The 21,970-nt window shown below is 46.3% G+C and overlaps 2 protein-coding genes across 2 annotated transcripts; one reads left to right on the top strand and one right to left on the bottom strand.

Moving 5' to 3' along the window:
• Positions 1 to 194: 194 nt before the first annotated feature.
• On the bottom strand, positions 195 to 18,532 carry DPP7 (dipeptidyl peptidase 7). The gene is made up of 13 exons (XM_056860114.1): positions 18,471 to 18,532; positions 17,509 to 17,622; positions 16,657 to 16,796; positions 16,192 to 16,355; positions 15,442 to 15,577; positions 14,249 to 14,330; positions 13,251 to 13,417; positions 11,169 to 11,229; positions 3,149 to 3,267; positions 2,288 to 2,444; positions 1,024 to 1,088; positions 837 to 907; positions 195 to 345 (listed from the first exon to the last, which is right to left on the bottom strand). The coding sequence occupies exons 1-13, from the start codon at positions 18,529 to 18,531 to the stop codon at positions 195 to 197; spliced, it is 1,488 nt and encodes a 495-aa protein (XP_056716092.1). The 5' UTR covers position 18,532.
• On the top strand, positions 5,040 to 10,994 carry LOC130487005 (kelch-like protein 13). Its single transcript, XM_056860353.1, has 4 exons — positions 5,040 to 6,110; positions 8,702 to 8,954; positions 9,478 to 9,638; positions 10,620 to 10,994. Exons 1-4 carry the CDS (start codon positions 5,040 to 5,042, stop codon positions 10,992 to 10,994), a joined length of 1,860 nt encoding a protein of 619 aa, XP_056716331.1.
• Positions 18,533 to 21,970: the final 3,438 nt, after the last annotated feature.

The raw sequence follows: 21,970 nt of genomic DNA, 5'->3' as shown, positions 1-21,970 counted from the left end.
TCCAGATGCTACCAGCAGAGCTTGCGTTATCTTCTCCAATGTCCAGGAAATGCACACAAAGCAAAACTCATCGCCTGAGGAATCTGGACAGTTTTATTCTCGCTGACACAAACATAAAGCATGGAAGTGTCACTGCCTCAGAAGGACACATCATGAATGCTCATTTCCTCAGCAAAGGACTTTTTAAACTGGCTTTATAGCCCCTGAATATTGCCTTGATTACTCCAGATAAAGAGCGGTTGGAGACTGGTTCTTTCCTTTGCCAGTCTCACCCACTCACGGATGATGCTTGCTTCCTGACTGCGAGCCTCTCTGGCAGATGGTGGGTCAGCTGGGTTGGATGCCCTAAGGGAACACCAAACCATGTTCACGCTTTTGGGTGAGAAAACGGTTCTATCCAGAGAACCACAAGTACTGGGATTTGAATCCTACTGATCTAGAATGCTTGTTCTGGAAGAACTTGAATAGAAAATCCAGCTTAAAATTGCTAGGCAAAACTATGTCAATAGCAAGAGACTCCAACTGTGCATTACCAAAAAGAAAAAAAAGCCTACAAGTATGAGGGCCAGCTAAGGTACTGGGATGAACAGTGCTAACAATCTTGTATCTGAGGAGGAGGGGGATAAAGGAAGGGGTGTCTAGAATTCCTGCACTTTAAAAAAATCCAAATTTTGTCTATTGGCATAGACGATTCAGAGTGCAAACACACCCATTTAAATGCAGATTTAAGACGATTTCCTGCTTGCTGGATTCATCAATTCAATGGTAGTAATGCAAAATAACAAATCACCAAAGAAAAGCCCTACCATCCTGCTGCCTGCTTGTATAACACCTACCGGAGATCCAGGTGATGAGCACCTCCCTTAACGGTTATGGCGATCAGCGAGGCGCTCAGGTTCTTTCTAATCTGAAATAATATCCAGAAATCAGAGCCTGTCAAACAACTCATGAAGGAAGACTTCCATGAACAGTGTTTGGTTTGCAGGCTACAGAAAGTGAATGGTGTCCTCTTGAGATACTTACCCCACCACCTGCCCAGGGATCCAAGTCTCCATTTGAGAAGATAATGTTGCTTGCAGCAGCCAGATCTAGGGAAATCAGAGAAGGCACTGGAGAAAATGGCTGCACGGGTCTGAGAAAATCCATTTTGTTGCACGAAAGATACTGCAGAAACCAGAATTCTACCTTTCCCTTATGAGTGTCCACATGCTGCTTTACTGAAAGGGCTTCAGCTATTACAGGGTTCCAAAGAAGGGGCTTCCCCTGCACCCCCCATTACCAGCATTTGGCAGAGGGACTGTTACTCTGCAGCTATACTTTGGCAAGAATGTAGTATGGCTGTGATTTAGTGCAATGGGGATTTTGGTGGGGAAGAGAAGTCTGGGCTAAAGGTTCATAGTCCCTGTAGCTGTGGGCTTCTAGGAATCTTTGCAAATGTGCATCACAAGCAAAAGAACAGGCATTTCCTTGATACTGGGAACACAGTAGACCCTCACCATTCACTGGGGATCTGTTCCCAGGATCACAGTGAATGGCAAAATCAGGGAATACCAGCAGGCAGGTCCCCAAAGCAAAACAAACAAATTTCCTGCAAGTTTATTGATGTAATGATTGTGATGGCACGTGAGAAAATACAGGCTGTAAGCTGCATCACATGATTGGACCAAAGTTGTTAATAAAACTGGCTCATGCATCTAGACATTAGTAAGAATTATCTAACAGAGCGGTTCCTCAGTGGAACAGGCTTCCTCGGGAGGTGGTAAACGCTCCTTCCCTGGAGGTTTTTAAACAGAGGCTAGATGGCCATCTGTCAACTATGCTGATTCTATGCCCTTAGGCAGTTCATGAGAGGGAGGACATCTTGGCCATCTTCTGGGCATGGAGTAGGGGTCACTGGGGGTGTGTGGGGGAGGTAGTTGTGAAATTCCTGCATTGTGCAGGGGGTTGGACTAGATGACCCTGGTGGTCCCTTCCAACTCTATGATTCTATCTGAATGGCAAGAGCCTACTGTAATTATTTTCGCCCTAACAAGCATAGTGTGCATCTAGAGATCAAGAGCTTTGAGAAGAGACTGGAGAACTGCAGGCCAGAAAGCCCCTGCCTTGCACAGGGGACTGTTTATAAGTCCCGTGGCTACAGCTCTTTACCCGTCTCCCCTTTGCCTCTGGGTTAGCAACACAGCAGCAAACGGTCCCGCTCAAGAGGGCAGGTTTGTCCCAGAGGCTAGCAGGTGCAGATCCACATTGCGACAAGCCGTATTCCCTGTTCAAAAGACCTGCTGCTCACCACTGCCCCAAAAATGGGTCTGTAGCCACAACGGCCGGGGGCGCACACCCCACATGCTGAAGCAGTACTGTTCTCTGGCAGCATCAGTGAAGGGAATCTCTGGGAACATGTCCGTCATGTTGTTGCTGTCAAATGTCAAGTTGATCTCTGTGCAGGCCTAGGGGGGGAAAGTAGAGGCTAAGCAAACATTGTGTGGGGGGGGTAAGAGCAAGTTTTCCAGCCTGCGATTGTAAAAATTGTATGCGGGCAACAATGTTTGGAAGAAGAAGAAGAGTTGGTTTTTATATGCTGACATTCTCTACCGCTTAAGGGAGAATCAAACCGGCTTACAATCACCTTCCCTTCCTCACATCAGACACCCTGTGAGGTAGGTGGGGCTGAGAGTGTGCTGAGAGAGGTGTGACAAGCCCAAGGTCACCCAGCTTGCTTCATGTGGAGTGGGGAAACCAACCCGTTCACCAGATTAGCGTCCGCCGCTCATGTGGAGGAGCGGGGAATCAAACCCAGTTCTCCAGATTAGAGTCCACTGCTCCAAACCACTGCACTTAACCACTACGCCACGCTGGCAAGATCGTGTGTGTGAGAGAGAAAAGCAGTTGTGATTTGTTGCCCAGCACAGCTTTTGCCATCCCCCCAGGACCAACAGAAGCCTTCATGATAAGCCAATTAGATGCAAACGTCTCAACTTCCATTATTCAGACTGGGGCCACAGTTCGACCCAGCTTGATTCACAACCCAGCATTTTTGGCGGCAGTCGTTCCAGATACAATGTAAGATCACAATTACTTTGTGTGTGGGGGGGGTTATAATCAAAGAAGGGGGGGTTGCCAGAAAGAACTTTCACTCATTCCCCAAACGCACCTGATAGTCCCACGCTTTGGCATCTGAGCCTGTGCCGCAGCCAGTTGGATCTGCACATTTCTGGTACAGCTTGTAAATGTCAAAGCAGGGCACCTGCCTGGTTGAGTTGTAGAACACTCCTGCAGAAGAAAGGATGGCGGTCAGGTTGAGGGGTTGGTGTTAAAACAAAAGGCAACATGAACATCACCCCAGCACAAAAGGATTGGGTGGAGGAGTTAGATACTGTTCTTCAACTAAAGCAGGTTTGCACCTAGTCAAGACCACTTGTACGATCTAGTGAACTGCTCTCTGAGTACCCTGTGGGAAGGAGGGGGCAATGTAGTGTGCTTTTAAAAAGCTGTGCGTGTGTGTGCGTGCACACTTCAGAGCAGACCCCCCACACCAGGATTTGAAGAAGAGTTTGTTTTTATATGCCGACTTTCTCTACCACTTAAGGAAGAATCAAACCAGCTTACAATCACCTTTGCTTCCCCTCCCCACAACAGACACCCTGTGAAGTAGGTGGGGCTGAGAGAGTGTGACTAGTCTAAGGTCATCCAGCTGGCTTCGTGTGTAGGAGTGGGGAAGCCAACCCGGTTCACCAGATTAGTGTCCACCGCTCATGTGGAGGAGTGGGGAATCAAACCCAGTTCTCCAGATTAGAGTCCACCGCTCCAAACTACCACACTTAATCACGCCACGATAGTGGTGAAGACACACAGCTGAGAAAGATGCAGAAAAGGGCAAACAAAAAGATCAAGGGGCTGAAGCACCTTCCCAGCAATAAAAGGCTACAGTACTTGGGGCGTTTCAGTTGAGAACAAAGGTGACTAAGGGGGAGATGGGACATAGTAAAGGGGCTTACAAAACTGAGCAGTATGAGGAATGTGGAGAATTATTTTTTTTCCTCCTGCTCTCCTAATGCTAGAAGTCAGTAAAACTGAGTGGTAGCGGATTTCAGGACAGACCTTGCCCAATGCACACATGAACAGAATTTTCCACCACTAGCTGCGGCGATGGCCAGCGGCTTGGATGGCTTTGCAAAGGGTCCAGCAAAAGTGCGGAGGATGGAACTGGTACTACCCTGGCCGCTAAAAGGAGACAGTCTACTTCTGAACCAAAGGATATGACTCTCACCACATGCCCTGCTTCTCAACTTCCCAAAGGCACCTAAGGGGAGAGATGCTGGACTGGATGAAACTTTGATCCAAAAGGATCATGACACACTGCCTTGATATAGACCAGGGGTGTCAAACATAAGGCCTGCAGGCCGGATCTGGCCCCTTGAGAGCTCTTATCCGGCCTGTGAGCCAGCCACCCCCGCCCACACACACACACACACTCAATCTGGGCTGGCATGGCCTGGCCCAACCAAGTGACATTTATGTCATATCTGGCCCTCATAGCAATTGAGTTTGACACCCCTGCTTTAGATGCTAGAGAAGCAACAGCAAATAGTATTCCCGTTGCCTTCTCTGCTCCTTGGCACCCAGCATTACAGCCCAAGTCACCGCCTTCACCTTGGACTATGTTTGGCGATTTGAAAAGCGGCAGGCAGGCCTGGACTTGCACCTGGCCACTTCAGGCATGACTGCCGAAGCAAAATAGACAGTGCACCTTTGTGTTCATGAACAGACCCGAGGGGAGGGAGGGAGAGGGTAGCGTTCCCTTGAATATGACACATCAGCTGACCTGCTCTCGTAGCCCAGGAAGAAAACATTGCAGGCAAAACAGAAGCCCAGCCGTAGCACAGCTAACTGGACAGATGGTCTCACCACCTGCGTTCAGAGGAGTCGCCGAAGTGAATTTCCAGGGCTTAGAGAGGTCCCTCTAAGGTTGTAGAGAAAGACTCTGTGTAAGAGGACGGTCAAAGGCCTTTGGGTCAGAGAAGGGGGGCTGTTCCTAACACACCATGACTTCCGGAACGATGCCTCACAGCAATCGAGTCTGGGCTGAGGGCCAGTGTCTTTATTCTGACACCTACCTGGCCAAGCTGCTGGAGGGAATGGGGAACCTGCGCTCGCAGAACGCCCTGTGTGATGTCACGCTGGAGGCGGGGGGAGCCTCTTTCCCTGTCCACAAAGTCATCCTGGCTTCTGTCAGCAGCTATTGCAAAATGTACTTTCTCAGGGATGCCAGCAGCCAAGAAGCCAACATCAAACTGGCATCAGTCACGGCACGAGGGCTCGGTAACATTTTGGATTTCATCTACTCTAACAAGCTGAAGCTGACCCTTCAGAACGTCGAGGAAACCTTCAAGGCAGCAGAAGCACTGTTGGTCCGGGAGGTGATCCTTCTATGCTATCGCTTTTTGGAGGAAGGTTTGAATCAACACACCTGCCTGGACATCTTCAACATTGCAAAAAGGCTTGGCCCGGAAGGACTGCAGCAGAAAGCCAGAAGCTGTGTGGGGCAACACTGCTGTCAGATCCTGAGAGATCCACTACGGCTGAAAAAGCTCGATGGGGATACTCTACGGGAGATCTTGGAGGGAGCAGACACCCAGGCCCTCAGTGAACTGGAACTGTTCCATGCAGCTGTGTACTGGATACACCATAACAGTACGCACCCGAGAGATGCTGCCAACATATTAGGGTACATACGGTTTCCCCTTATCCCTCTGTGTGATCTGCAGAAAGCCGTCTGGGAAACACCCATCATGAAGACTGAGCCTACCTGCCACCGGTACCTACAGGAGGCCCTGGATTATCACTCCCAGCTGTATGCTCAGCCAACCCTCCAGACCCAGCGTACAAGGGTCCGTGCTAGCACAGATACGCTGCTCGTCCTTGGAGGCAGAACGGCAGACAATGCAGTCTGCGGAGGAGTATGGGCTGCCGATCAGAGCTGGCATTTGTGGGAAAAGATAGGAGACCTCTGTAGTCCTGTCTACAACCATTGTGTTGCAGTGATCCAAAACTTTGTCTTTGTGATGGGGGGACAGGGCAAGTTTGACCCTGCGGGACAACATCCATCAAATGAGGTAAGTGCAGAAATTTATCAAAAAGGAATTCTGCCCCAGCTAGTTTCTGTGCAGCTTAGCCTGAAAGCACACAGGCCACAACTTCAGCCCATCACCGGTCTCAGAATTCATGCTTCTGGGTTACTGATGGTGAAAGTTAGATCCTCCTAAAGCAGGCACTTCTCACTGTGGTTTTCTATCTTTGTACGGGTGTGTGTGTTGTATAAAGAGGGGCCATGGCTCAGTGGTAGAGCATCTGCTTGGCATGCAGAAGGTCCCAGGTTCAACCCCCGCCATCTCCAGTTAAAGGGACCAAGCAAGTAGGTGATGAGACAAACCTCAGCCTGAGACCCTGGAGAGCCGCTGCCAGTCTGAATAGGCAATACTGACTTTGATGGACCAAGGGTCTGATTCAGTATAAGGCATGCATTCAGTATGTGTTCATGTGTTTGTCATGTGTTCATCCTTCAGTCACTGTCCCATGTCTTTCATTCTCCAAGCTTTTTAAAGAAGATACTTAAGAAAACAACCTATTCACGGCCATCCACTCGCCAATCCCCTGCTCCACTTAACACCCTTGTTCTTCTAATTTTATGCTTGTTTGGGATCTTTAGTACTCCCCAGCTGCTTCACAATCTGACAGGCTAAACAATCTTCTCACTGCACACTTCCAAAAAGCTGCTGATGTCTGCAGGAGTGCACGGGTGTTTGCTCAAACATGCAGCATTATTAAGGGATGGGAAGAGCCCACACAAATGGAAAGCATGTTTGTACGAGGGATACACCCAAAGCAGCAGCCCTTGGGTATCAAGGCACAGGGCAGCAGTGCAGACCCCTAGAGGCACAAGCAACTGAGCAAACGGAGGCCAACCACATCAGCGAGCCTCGTCGACCAGCTTTTAATTCTGGATTTCAAAGGCAATGACTCCCACTCTGCAAAGTGGGCCATCCCCAAAGGAAGGATGGGTGACATCTAAGGGACAAGCAGCTCCACTTCTGAGTGTTGCTTGGGTTAAGAAACTTAGAGCCTCTTTACCTCCCCTCTCATCACATGAGCAAACTTCATGTGTTTCATGATCCACACTTGTGCTGAGGTGTCCACAGCTGCCCACCGTTGTCCCCCAGCCTCAATATTCCTTTTATCTGCCTGAAGATCCCCTTCTGGTGCTGTCCACACGTGGAGGGGCTTGTGTGGTTTTCCTGTTGCGGGTGCAACTGCTGATAAAGCAGTGGGGCGTCCACATGGCAGCTTCCGGTCTCTGCCCCCCAGCAGCAGTCACCACCACCCCTTCCCTGGGCCAATGGAATTTTTGCACATTTGTTTTTTAAAAAGTTGCACTAGAACATCATCTTGTTTGGGGGCTTCCTAGAGGCACCTGTTTGGCCACTGTGTGAACAGACTGCTGGACTTGATGGGCCTTGGTCTGATTCAGCAGGGCTTTTCTTATGTTCTTATTGTTATAGGGATAGCGTGATACTAGTAAAATTTAACAGGTTCTCTAAATTCTTTTTTAAAAAATTTAAATTTTTTTTATCTCGCTCCTTCTGTTGTGGAGATATATATGCCTTTTCCCTTATATCTTGGCAACATAAGGGGCTACAGACTTACTTTTTTAAAAAGAAAAAATGAAACCTGTGAGTAAAGAGAACCTGTCACACATATTGTTATAATATTCTAGTGCTGCCTTTTTAAAAATAAAAAACCTCCGCCAGTAGCATGGGGAAGAAATGGCCACCATGTGGACAGGGTCAGGGGAAATTTCTGCCATTTGGATGGGAAAACCCAAATTTCCCCAACTTCACAATAGCCATCTAGGCTTTACTGCAATGTTTCTAAAAACTTAACAGCAAAGAAAGGTTGAGAAAAGCTGGAGAAACCCTGAGAGGTGTACGAATGCACCACAATGCTGTGGGGAAGCAGGAAAAATAACGTTTCCCAATGGTATTGAACCTGGGGCAGATAATACATGTGGAAAGTACCTTTGCCTCTGCTTCACATACATACTGGAACTAAACACCACCACTGAGTCACGCTGTCTTGGATACACTTGCAAATGCCCAAACACGGCATTCCTTTCTTCCTTCTTCTATTATCTTTATGTCAATAATGGTTGTACATAAGAATATTTTGTTCAGCTCTGGTGCGACTGCTGACTGCAGTAGTCTTCTTTTCCTAACATAAGGGTGCAGGAGGCATAATAACCAGCAGAAGGAACAGGCTTGGTATATAGTTGAACTCAAGGCAGGTATTTCAGACCCCCCCATACAGCACAACTGTAATGGAACTGTCTGCCAACAAGGTGGTTGGGTTTCACTAAGCCGGTCAGAAATGGAATGTACTGTCCTGCAATTTCTATGGTAGAAGTTTCAACTCTCTTCCAAACCACCATTGTGCTGTTCCCTAGACTGACCCTGCCAGGTCGTAGCACAGAAAGGGATGAACTCAGTATTAACAGTTGCAGACTGACCTCGTAATATCAAAACATGGGGAAACAGTAGTCACTGCTTTGAGGAGACTACTCTGATCCCAACCCAGCTAACATTCACCAGTTGTTTGGCGGGAGGGGCGTACATGATACAATCCTACAAAAGCACCCCTCTTCCGGCTCCAGGTGTTCAGGTTTGACCCCCATCATAATTCGTGGCTCCAAGTAGCAAGCATGCTGGACCGACGGACTCGCTTCCACGCAGGTGTGCTGAATGACCGTCTTGTGGCTGTTGGGGGAGGAGCACTGCTAGGGACACTCACCAATGCGGCGGAGGAGTACTGGCCTGCCCAGAATGAGTGGCGGCCCATCACACCCTTCCCAATGCCTGTGGCGGACCACGCAGGAGCAACCCACAAGGGGATCCTCTATGTTTCAGGTGAGAGGCAGCAGCTGCTTTGACAAGGGATTATGCTATTGTTACCAGCAGTCACGTCTCACACAAAAAGAGGTACAGGCAATTCCAGAATGGGAAAAGCGTAGCTGTCAGGAAGCATCCTTCCTTCCCTTCTAGGATAATACTCGTCCTCGGCCACCAGCTCTTGAGAGACCTGATTCTATTTCTTGAGAGATGCTGATTCTATGACCTTAGGCAGTTCATGAGAGGGAGGGCATCTTGGCGATCTTCTGGGGATGTAGGGGTCACTGGAGGTGTGTGTGGGGGGTCGTTGTGAATTTCCTGCATTGTGTAGGGGGTTGGACTAGATGACCCTGGTGGTCCCTTCCAACTCTATGATTCTATGACCTTAGCCTAACTGCAGGGCACATGTTTTGCATGGATGCTTCAATCCTGATCATCTTGGGGAGCAGGGCGTGAAAAGATTCAAAGGGGTGTAAGGTGGATCCACATCCACCACACAAAAGCAGCTCTGGAAGAAGTCATTTTCACCCTTTTCCACTAGGTGGCTTCTCCGCTGGCAAAACCTCCCGTGACACGTACAGCTACCTTTCCCGGCTGCGTCGCTGGATTCGGAACCGGCCGATGACCTTTGCCCGGTGTGACCATGGAATGGCAACAGTGGAAAACAGAATTTTTTGCATTGGAGGAAGGACGCTAAACAATGTAGGTTGACTCTTCTATCAGTGAAAAGGGCCAAAAGGTGACAGAGTCCATTCTTGTTACCAGCCATGCTCTTGGTTCTAAGCTTGTTGGCTCATCATCATGATCCTTTTTTAGGCGGGGGACCTATTTCCCAAGTAGTTTCATTTATTTTTAATGGCTCCAGAGAGGAAGATGGAATTACCTCCAAATCTAGCACCTGGCCAGCCCTTAATATTAAAGAACCAACCCCCACTTAGTCAGAACAGAATGGGTTGTCTATGAGTTGTCAACCTACAGATTGAAAAACATGCAGATAAGCCATAACTCACCATTCTCAAACCAGCAGCCATTCACGTAATAATCTAACCTCCTTATGCCAACTAGCATGGAAGTATTCCAGATCTTAAAACTATGACGGCCATGTAGATTTCACAAGGTCTTTAGAAACAATGCCACCAGCTGACTACAGCTTAGGATATTTTGGTGCTTGAGATCAAAGAAAAATCTAAATGGCACACCATCATCCACTAATTAGCGTGGGCTAACTAGGAGAGAGGGATACTCTCCTGTACAAGCTCCTTGCATCAAAGCTATGCCAAGCAGTATGCCCAGAGGAGAGAATTACACTGTGAACCCTAAAAGGGTGTCTGGGTCAAGCGGGCTCACCATTCAGAGCAACTAGAAAATTGCTCTTTACAGGCTAGAGATGGCTTGTGCCTCCTCCCTCACATGAACACATGAAGCTGCCTTATACTGAAACAGACCCTTGGTCCATCAAAGTCAGTGTTGTCTACTCAGACCGGCAGCGGCTCTCCAGGGTCTCAGGCAGAGGTCTTTCACATCACCTACGTGCCTGGTCGCTTTAACTGGAGATGCCGGGGATTGAATCTGGGACCTTCTGCATGCGAAGCAGATGCTCTACCACTGATCCACAGCCCCTTTCTGTCTGCATTGCAGAACCTGACACACTCCGAAATTCAATGTCCCTTTGGTCCTTTACAGGAGGAGGACTGGATTCCAGTCAATGAGACGGAGTCTTACTGCCCGGTCACCGATCAGTGGACCCTGCTCAACCTCTCGCCCTTTGATCGTTGCCAGTTTGGCCTGGCTGCACACCAGTCTCAACTCTACATCACAGGCGGTGGGTCCCTGCGACACAGGAATAAAGACGACGGTGTCTTTGTCTGCAACCCTAGCAGAAGGGCGTGGGAGAAGGCCGGTTCCTTGCCCCAGGCACTGGTGGATCACGCCTGCTGCTTTGTTCGGTTGTCTCATTGCCCCGAGGACAAGCAGCAGCAGAAGGAAGCAGACCCTGCAGCCGCCAGCAAGAAGAAATCCACCCTCAGCCTTTTCATCACCAACAAGAACGTTTCTTAGAGAGGAAGACATTTTGGGGAAAATCTGGCAGGAAGTTCTCCTCCTGAAATGAGCAGGAGCAGCAACCTGTATTCCCAATATGTACCACTTCATCTCTTTTTCTGGATTTGACACAACCTGGAGAATATTCAGCATTCACACAGGCTTTGGAAAGGATGTCTGACTGAAACTCACCAATAAGAGCTGCCAACCCTCTCATCCGGTCCTGGTTTGCCAGAATCAGTTCACAGCCAACCTGGTTTAATACATACAGAAATCATGTTAGGGGAGGGGCCATGGCTCAGTGGTAGAGCATCTGCTTGGCATGCAGAAGGTCCCAGGTTCAATCCCCGGCATCTCCAGTTAAAGGGACCAGGCAAGTAGGTGATGTGAAAGACCTCTGCCTGAAACCCTGGAGAGCCGCTGCCAGTCTGAGTAGACAATACTGACTTTGATGGACCTTGATGGTCTGATTCCGTATAAGGCAGCTTCATGTGTTTTATCTTGCCATTCCTCTAAGGAATTGAGGGCAGTATGCACAGCCCAGTCCCTACACAAACTCTTTATTCTAACAGAGCAGATTGTCCAAGCTTTTTCAGGACGTGATCCATGAGGCTCTGTGTCTTGGGGAGGGATTGTGGCTCAGTGGTAAGAGCATCTGCTTGGCATGCAGAAGGTCCAAGGTTCAATCCCCAGCATCTCCAGTTAAAGGGACTAGGCAAGTAGGTGATGTGAAAGACTTCTGCCTGAGACCCTGGAGAGCCGCTGCCGGTCAGAGTAGACAATACTGACTTGTATACAGAGTAGACAATGGACTGATAGTCTGATTCAGTATAAGGCAGCTTTGTGTGTTCATGTGTCCGTTCCCAATCTTAGCCACTCAATAACTCGTGGCCACATCGTCATTGAATGTCAAAGTCAAGAGGGTCTACGCTTGGCGTACAGGTATTTGATGTGACTCAAATGTGAGTTAAATGCATTCAAGACTTTATCCTTCATAATGCCCAGTTTCATTATGTAATTTAGTAGCTTCTTGATTTGTGACCAGACTAGCCTTCCAACCCCAAACCTCTACACCATACAAAAGTTGGGGAACCACCTTACTTTGATAAAGTTTCAGAGCTGGGTCAATCAAGAATCCTCCTTTTGTATAATAAAATTTCAGAATAGCCCCTATTGATCTTAAGACTGAGTCTGGTGATTGCCAAATGAGCCCTCCAGGTTAAAGTTTCATTGAATGTTACCCCATTGAACGTTATCCCTCTTCTTTACAGTAGTCACCTAGTTTTTAGAGTAGTCACCTAGAATTGAATGTGAACTGTTCAAAACATTTCTTGCAAAAAATCTCAGGCAGGCTACACTTGCCCTGTGGGCCACATATTGGATACCCGCGTAATAAAAAGATAGCAAAGATTACCTGGTGAACTCTTATGCCTGAGTAGGGATATGAATCTGAGTTTCCACAGTCCTCGTCTGGCATTCCAACCACTACACTAAACTGGCTTTCAAGCAGCTAAACTGAAAACAACAGGTGGCTCTAGTGCTTTAGCTTCGACAAACAAAGCATTTCTAAAAACAGAAGGAAAATTGAGGCTAGGAGAGGTTGCAGTGCAGGCTGAAGAAGATGGAAGAGTAACTTTTTTTTTACAATCAAAATAATTATACTTGGAGCCAACAAAGGGCAGTTCTGATGTAACAATTTCGAACTTCACCCCAGCAGAAAAGCTCCAAGTGATCCTGTAATTCACCATAGTGTGCACCCTAGGAGGAAAGGCCAATGCTCACATTACCAAGTGAAAAAGTACTTCCCTTCTAACCCTGTCCCTCTATTACTATATTATCAGGTCCATAAACAAAGTACTTCACTGCTGATAAAATGAACTAGTTCTGTTTGGAAGTACAGCTGCAAATGCATTCTGTCTTTCCCAGGGTTCCCTGGAAAATGGACTCACTGTTAAGCCCAGGTTTGCTCAACTGTGGAGCATGTGAATTGCATTCGGTGCAGAACGAAGACTTTACACAGAATATGATTTTTTTTGCATACAAAACCTAGAAATTACTAATGTAGATGTTAGCTAATCATGTGCATTTTGTGGTCTACTATCTTTGGTGGATTTACAAGGCTGGTTAAGCCTGTATTTTTGCAATTCCCTAAGAAGAAAAGGTTTTAGTGCAGCCTGGTGGAGATCTGTTGGTGATGAAGCCATGGTAATGCTGGCATAACAACTTTCTGGAGCAAGCAAATAAGCCTAAGCAGTACATTCTAGAGGTGCTCACCTGGACTGGATTTGCTGGCAAGTGGCCCATGAAGTCAGTCTTGTAAGGGTAGTCCATCATAGCCATCATGGTGAAGGCATTCCGGGCAAATTCAAACAGCTGGTAGACATCTTCCTTTGAAGAAAGCTTCTCACAAATGGACATCTTACTGCTGATTCTATCATATGCTGTAGTCAGAAGGGAGAATGGTTCTTTGTGTTATGAAATTTAGTAAGTGCAGAAAGCTGATACATCATTTGCATGTCTCAGAATTCTTTCATTTAACAGCAAAATGAAGTTTCTAGCCTCACAGATGTAGAGAGATGTTTAACCATATTGAAGGAAACATTCAGCATTTGTAACACAGCTACCTTGCCCTTCCTCATATTAATAATTGAAGCTGCTTATACCAAGTCAGATCATTGGTCCATCTGGCTCACTAATATGTGCCATGAAGGGCAGCAGTTCCTCAGGGTCTTGGGTAAAGAAGGGTCATTCCCAGCACTTGCTGGCTAAGATCCTTTACTTTGTGATGCTGCAGACAGAGCCTGCGACCTTCTGCTTCCACAGCATGTCTCCTGCCTCTGAGCTCCTGCTATATTCCTGTCCCCATACATACTCTCCTTCTATAACCAAACCATTCCTTGCCAAATTAAACTAGTTTTACATTATTGCAAGAATAAAACATGCAAACCAGCTGAATTACTCTGTTTAAGAAGAAAGCAAATTTGAGGAAATGTTGACTCATTTGAGCTGCAATTGAGGAAATAGCTTGGCCAGTTTGGGAAGGAGCCGACCACACCTTACGAAAACGACTTTCCTCATTCTTTGAAAGCCAGTATGATGAAGCTTGATGAGTCTGTGTGGTAGGGCTTCCTTATGAGGACATCCACAAACACTCAGGGAAATGGCTTTCCCAAACCTATAAAAACTGCATTTTGTCTGTATGCTCCAGGGGTTCAGAGCATTGAAAAATTCTCAAGAGACTTTTCCCTGCTCAACAGGTTAGCTTACTTTACCTCCAGCTAGATAGGAGTCTTTGATCTGCAAGAACGCTTCTTGCACAGCCTTGACGCAATACGGACTGTAGTTCTGAAAATCCTATAGGAATGAAGGAGACAATGGGTAGTTCCATGTTAGTACTTTGGTTTAGAATTGACATCACTTATTCCATTAGTTTTTATGGAGAAACTATATGGCATCATTGGTAATGCAGCTTTCCAGTGATTTCTGAGTTTTCCATTATTTTTTAGACCTGATGTGTACTAACTTTATTTACAACTTAAAATGAAATTACAGTTTTAGGTCGCCCTATATGTCAAAGCACTATAGCAGGTTTCTCAAGGCACTTCCTTCTACATCCAGCTCTGTCTCTCCCTGGCAATTTAATCAACCGTAAATTATCAGGTCCAGAAGGGGTGGGGTGAGGGCCTTTAGTACTGCTTCTCAATTTATAGCTGGCAAAATCAGTTGCTTTTTCATTTATGAGTATTATTTTGTAATCGTGTTATTGAAATCATCTTTTTTTTAAGTACAAGCAGTCACTTATGCTGACCACAGAAAGAAAAACTTCTTATTTCCTCAAGAGAACAGGAACTTGTTATTAATAAGTGATTCAAGAGTGCTGCAAGACAACTGAAAGCAATTTAGTAGGCTGAAAATGGATGGACAAAAGGCAAACTGGGGCAGCGGTGGGGAGGTGGACTTTTGTTGAATGGGACTTACCAGTAGGGACACATGAACACATGAAGCTGCCTTATACTGAGTCAGACCCTTGGTCCATCAAAGTCAGCATTGTTTACTCAGACTGGCAGTGGCTCTCCAGGGTCTCAGGTCACATCACCTACCTGCCTATTCCCTTTAACTGGAGATGCCAGGGATAGCACCTGGGACATTCTGCATGCCAAGCAGATGCTCTACCACTGAGCCATAACCCCTCCCCATGTTTGTGGAGAATATAGTGTTATATTAAGTGCAGTGCTCCAGTTTCACTGTTGCTTTTGGCTGACTGCAGAAGTCAGACTTCAGCAATGCAAAACAGTCCTGGATAGTCCCAATATCTGACTCAGGAGAGTGACACAAATCAGGTGTGTCAAAACAGTGGACATTTTTTTCATTCCTCTTTTTACATTCATACAAAACAATTTATAACGGAGACAAGGGCAGCAGGGTACTGTTTAGGGGGGTGGGGAATAAAGCTCCCGCAATTTACCGCTGTGACATCCTTGAAGAACTGGTTGGAGTCTCCAAGTCCGGCCACAGACAGCACAGGGGCACTGGCCGCAAGCGCCCCGGCCACTACGTGAGGATATTTCATTCTCATGTACGCACTGAGCATCCCTCCGTAACTGCAGAAATGAAAGAGAGAGAAAGAAGCTAGAAGGACAAGATTACAGCAGGGCTGCCTTCTCACTGATGGCTCTGACCTGAACCAAACGATCCCTGAGGGGAGGCAAAATATTACTGCAGACAGAAAAGTTAGAACAGGTGGACAATGCAGGGGTACTCTCAAGGGGGCTAGTCGGATGCAGATGGCATAGTCTGGTCCAGCCCTTTCTGAAACAATTTCAGAAGCTGAGTCAAACTTCATTGCTCAAAGCCAACAGTCATCATTATGCAATAGTCAGTGATGGCGAACCTTTTAGAGACCGAGTGCCCAAACTGCAACCCAAAACCCACTTATTTATCGCAAAGTGCCAACACAGCAATTTAACCTGAATACTGAGGTTTCCTCCCAGCTCGCCAAGGGGGGGGGGCACGGGGAGTCCAGGGAAGGGGGGGGGGGCTTTGAAGGGCTCCACGCTCCCTTCAAAGCCCCCACAGAGAGGGCTCGGCGTGCCATACTTGGCACGCGTGCCATAGGTTCGCCAATTCGGCAATAGGTTGTCAGCCCCGAGGAAGGCGTTCCCCAAATAAACATGCTTCACAGTAACAGTGGAGAAGAGAAAAGAAGAGCACTCACCTTCCTCCAAAAGCAATGACAGGAGAGTCCCTTGGTCCACACTGCTTCTTCAGATCCATAATGAGCACTGCATAGTCGGCAAGGGCTTGCTCCATGCTCAACAGACCAATATGTTCCTGCTGTAGAGATGCCGCCCCAAATGGAAGTGACTTCCCATAATATCTCTGAAAGACAGTTACAAAAGCTAATGAAAACTGGTAATACATGTGTTAGCCTTTAGAGTGCCACAAGGATCTGTGTTTTGAGTGCCACAGTCTGAAGCCGCTCCCCTTCTGAGACGTTTCTAATGTTAACAAAGAGTTGTTTGATGCCATGGTCTCTCCACCAGGTAGGCAGTTGCTGACTTCATTGGCACTGAGCATCAAATTAAACACGCAACAGCAGCCTGTGACTCAGACAATGGCATATCGGTCACTTGGGCACATTTTCCTGCTCCTACCTGCAAAATGTTGACAAGACACTCACGTGCTCTGCAAAGACCACCAAGGCATTTTGCTGCTCGGCCAGCTCCAGGATGAAGCCACTATTCTGAGCAAAGTCCCAGATGTCTCCTTCATTGCCCGTGTAGAAAAAGATGGGGCCCACTCCCCTTTCCCAGAATTTATCTGTGTGAGACCATCAACAGAAACACAACAGAGGAAATGGTAAGACTTCTCAAGACTCACCACCCAACTTTCTGCTGGCAAAGCTCCTGTGCTGAAGCAGCTGCCTCACAAGCAAAAATTCAGTTGGTGAAGGTTTTACGAGCATACAGTGGGAAAAGCTTCACTGGCTGAATTTCTGCTTGCAATCCTAACTTGTCAGGAAAAACTGTCCAGCAACCTAACTGCAATTTCACATGGTAACAGGTAGAAGGGTAAGTACCCTCCATGTGTCTAATGTCTGAATTAAGGTCTGAAGGCCACCATACATGAACACGTAAAGCTGCTTTATACCAGCAGACTATCCGCCCCTCTAGCTCAGGATTGTCTACTCTGGTTCTCTAGGATTTGGGGTAGGGAAAAGTCTTTCACAGCATCTGCTATATGAATTGTTTCTTTAACTGGGGGACCACCTGCATACAAAGCAGATATTCTGCCCAACATCTCAGAGACTCTCTCCTTCCTTCCAATGGTGTTTCTGGAAAAAATCTACTCTGATGCTCCAGTAGAGACAAGTACTGTCCAGAAAGGTGGGAAGGGAAGCTTTTGATGAATTGCTTTTTTGACAAATTATATCTCTTTTCTTTTGCAGCTCTTATCAGGACCTATTCCCAAGTAGCATGCGTGTGTGATGAAATATATCCACCAGCCCTTCCTCCAACAGCTGTGGGCACACCTGTGATGAGGTATCTCTGCGCAAAGGTTCTGTTGCCATATGTTTCAAAATTGAAGTGATCCAGCCACTGCTCAAAATATTTCTCTTCAAAGTCCACCTGGGGTGTTCTGTAAACTACAACGAAACACTGCTGTTAAGTTTGACTTCAAAAAACAGTTAACCCATTCACACAGTAGGCACATCCCAGATCTTCCCAGTAAGTTACCAGGGATAGGGACCAGAAAAGAGGGGCAGCTGGAGGGTATAGGCTGTACAAAGCTGAAAGCGAACAGGGTTCATGACCAGGGCCATGCACTAGAAATTGGGGGAAAGGCTAGGCAGGCAGGATTGAGAAGTGCTAAACATTTAACTACAGCTCCCCCCATCCAGTAATTTGCTGGGTTCAACGTGGCAACTAATTTAATAACTGTAGTAGTCAAAGCCTGAATTTGTATCTGTTTCTTTTACACACACTGTCACGTTAATTGCATATAGCTGAGCCATCTTATGTATACAGCCTGTAATTTCCTATATTTTGTATTGATTAAACAGTATAAGCATCAAAGAGCAACTGCTATGATGAATGTAATTTTATATACCTAGCCTAGAGCAGGGAGGTCAAATGAGGCCCAGCCAAGAAAATGTAAGTTGTACTGTATGCGTAAAGGCCAGAATTCACCAATAACATAGCATCCATTCATTTTGATCCAAGCCTTCTTCCAAAGAGCTCAGGGCAGGTAGCAGCATACATTACGTTCCCTTCCCCCATTTTATCCTTAACAGCAGCTCCCTGCTACCGTTAGGCTGAGGAAAGGCCAGGCAGAAAAATTAATGGATGAAGTGGATGACTTAAGCCACAACAACCTCTAAGCCCGTGCAGAGCCTCCTGCTGCCTGCCATGCAAAGCAACCGCCGCCACGGAATTAGTGACAAGGGTGCCCCTGAGCATGTGCAGAGTTAGCCGTACCACCCCCAACTCTCACCTGTTCGCGCCCTCCCGGCCAAGCTCAGCAGCAGAGCAAAGGCCGCGAGCCGCGTCTCCATGGCAACCGGCGGCCGAGCGCGAGGGGGCTCCTTTTGGGGGGACCTGTCACGTGCGCTGCGGCGGCTGAAGAAGAAGTCACGTGAACGTCAGCTGACCGAGAAGTCATACGTACTTCCGTTTGCGGGGAGAAGGGGCTGGCGCGGCCGCCATAGTTACCGAGGCACGGCCGCCTTGACTAGCGAGGCAAAAGGTTGTCTTGAGAGATTCGCGCATGCGCTCGTCTCCTCGGGAAGAGAATGGCGCTGGGGCTCAAGTCTCTGCGCCTGCTTTCAAAGCACACCTTTGAGACCCCCCCGACCAGAAGCACTTTGCTCAAGTATAGTTAATTAATTATAGATAAAAGGTAATGTTGTTTATATAATAAGTGTATAAGATAATTTTAAAATACTGTCAGAATACTTCTCTGGAAGTCTATTGGTGGTGGGATACACATTTTAAGGTGGGTGGTGGGTAATTGGGCACTGCCTATTCTATAATATTATAATAGATGATGTAAAACTATAGCATAAGTGCTCTTTTTGTATTTTTGTGTTTTTTATATGTGATTATAATTTGTTGTTTTTTATTATAAAAACCAATACAAATTTATATAAAAAAACAAAACACAGAAGCACTTTGCTCGTGCTTGGAGGCAACCGTCTCCTTGTCCATTCGCAAATCTCAGGTGCGTGCCTTATCTCCGTAGTCGAGAAAGGACACTGCACAGAGGTAGCCCGTTGTTATTCACTCACAAGTTCCTGAGCTGACCCAAAGGTTTGCAAAACTATTCAGCCGCACAGGCTCCAGCTCAAATTGAAGAAGAATTAATATGAGATAACCTCTTAACCCCCTTGCCTCCTGCAACTAAGCCTAAACGGCTGTAATGGCAATAAACAGGGATTCTCCTTTTTCCTATTCATCCCGCCTCCACCTCCTTCCCCTCCTTTCCTTGTCTCCCTTGTTCTAAAAATTGTGCTGATACTAATAACAATTAAAGGCCTTAGGAAAGCCCCAAGTCTATTACTAGGAAAGACTGAAAGGAGCAAAAGAAGACCTAACATGAGATGGAGTGACTCAATAAAGGAAGCCACAGCCCTCAGTTAGCAAGACGGGAGGTCATTTATAGGGTTGCCATAAGTCTGCAGCGACTTGGCAGTGCTTAACACACACACAAACGGAGCTAGAAAAGGTGTGGCAAAGATAAACCCATAGGGTCAGGGTTGCAGCATCTTCAATATGAAGACAGGCTTAACCATTTGAGGGCTTTTCAGGTTAGAGACAACTTAAAAACAACTTAAAGGAAGATTATATTAGATTATTTGTTTATATGCTGCTTTTCTTCCAAAGCGGGGACCCAAAGTAGCTTAAAAATACCCCCTTCCTCCCGTTTATCCTCATAACCACCCTGTGAGGTAGGTTAGGCTGAAAGTGTGTGACTGGCCCAAGATCACACACTTCAAACTCATGCGAGAGTGGGGATTCAAACCTGGGTCTCGCAGTTTCTTGTCTGACACATTAACTAGTACACCTGAGTAGGATTCTGAGTAATCCTGTTTAGGATCGCTCTCTAAGGAAGCAAGCCTAAGCAGGCCTACTTGGAAGTAAGTCCCATTTTATTCAATGGGGGCTTACTTCCAGGAAAGTGTTTTTAGGATTGTATCCTAAATGGTCTTTCTGCATCCCTTCCAGAGTTCTGCCCAAGCATTTTCTGATTACAGGATGTACCCATCAAATCATGTGCCACTGCTGCTCATGTCTCAAGTGTGTCACTTACTAAATAAACATCAATGTGCAGTGAAGTGAGTGGTTAATGTCTCTCCAAGCACCCTCCAGTAAAGATTTTTAAGAAGATGCTTGATTAACATATGCTAAAGTCAATATTTTTCCTATATATTCTTGAAGACGTGGATAGCCAGGGGCTATTCTATCAACTGCGTTGTGTCTCCACTTAGAAGTCTAAATATAGCTATTTTTTAATCAACTCAGGGGTAAGTTCTCTCTGAGAAACATATTCATGTGCAAAGACTAAAGGGCCAGTCTCAGGGTAGGAGAATATTTTCTAGTTCCTTCAGGGCTGCCGTTCCCAGTATCAATCTCCTGATTTCTTAACATTTTTAACATGATAGCAGGGAAGAAAAAACAAACAAAACAACCAGTAGGACCAACCACTATTACATGACTCTTATAGTTTCAGGTGAGTTGTCATGTTTATCTGTAGTAGTAGAACAAAATCCCCCAGTCCAGTAGGATTTTAAAGGCCAGCACAATTTTAAAGACTCACAAAATTTTTGTGATTCAAAGCTCACTTTGTCTGATAACCTACTATTACAGTGTTATGCTACTGGTGTTTATTGATTTGTTCTTCTGGACCAACATGGGTGTCTACAATTTTTAGCATGAGAAATTGTCCACATTATTAAGAAGAGCCTAAAAACATAAGAAGGGCCTTGTGGATCAGTCTTGCCTCTTAGCACTGGTATTCAGAGGTTTACTGCCTCTGAATGTGAAGGTTCACTTTAGTCATCATAGCTTGTAGCCACTGATAGACCTATGTTCCATGAATTTGCCTAATCCCCTTTAAAAGCCATCTATTCCTGTGGTCATCACTACACCCTCTGGCAGTGAATTCCACATTTTAATAATTCGCTGAGTAAAAAAGTACTTTCTTTTGCCCACCCTGAATCTGTAGCCCATTAACTTCATTGGGTGCTCCCAAGTTCTAGTATTTTGGGAGGGGGAGAAAAGGTACTTTCTAGCCCCTATTTTCCATGTATAATTTTAGAAACGTCTTTTATTTGAAAAGTCCCAGTCTCTTCAGCCTTTCCTCAAAGGAAAGGTGCTCCAATCCCCTAATCATCTTTGGTTGTTCTGTTCTGTACCTTTACTAGCTCTGCAATGTCCTTTTTTGAGATAAGGTAACCCAAACTGCACACAGTATTCCAAATAACGCCACACCATAGATGTATCCAGGGGCATATAGTATTAGCAGTTTATTTTCAATCCCTTTCCTAACAATGGAGTTTACTTTTTTTTTAACCTGGGCCCCATAGTGAATCAACATTTTTATTGAGCTATGCACCCCAACGTATCTTTCCCTCTCGGTTTCAGTAATTTCAGACCCAATCGGCATATATTTAAAGTTGGGACGTTTTGTTCCAGTGTGCGTCTCACCTTACACTTACCTATATTGAACCTCATTTGACACATTGTTGCCCACTCACCCAATTTAGAGAGATGCTTCTGGTACTCTTCACAGGGAGCCTTGGCTTTGACCATCCTGAATAATTTTGTGTCATTACATTTGCGTGCCAAGAAAAGCTGCAGCCCTTGGATAATTTTTGGTCGGGTAAATTATGAGCAGAAGCAACCAACAATATACACTCAATGTGAGCTGATATTAAAGTTGCATTAAAGTTGTATTTTTATATAATATGTTAGTTGCTAGCACTGCAATCTTTA

Source organism: Euleptes europaea, chromosome 14, assembly GCF_029931775.1.
Source record: "Euleptes europaea isolate rEulEur1 chromosome 14, rEulEur1.hap1, whole genome shotgun sequence".
NCBI lineage: Eukaryota > Metazoa > Chordata > Lepidosauria > Squamata > Sphaerodactylidae > Euleptes > Euleptes europaea.
Note: the sequence above shows the minus strand (reverse complement) of the source record. Positions and strands in the feature narration are given on the sequence as shown.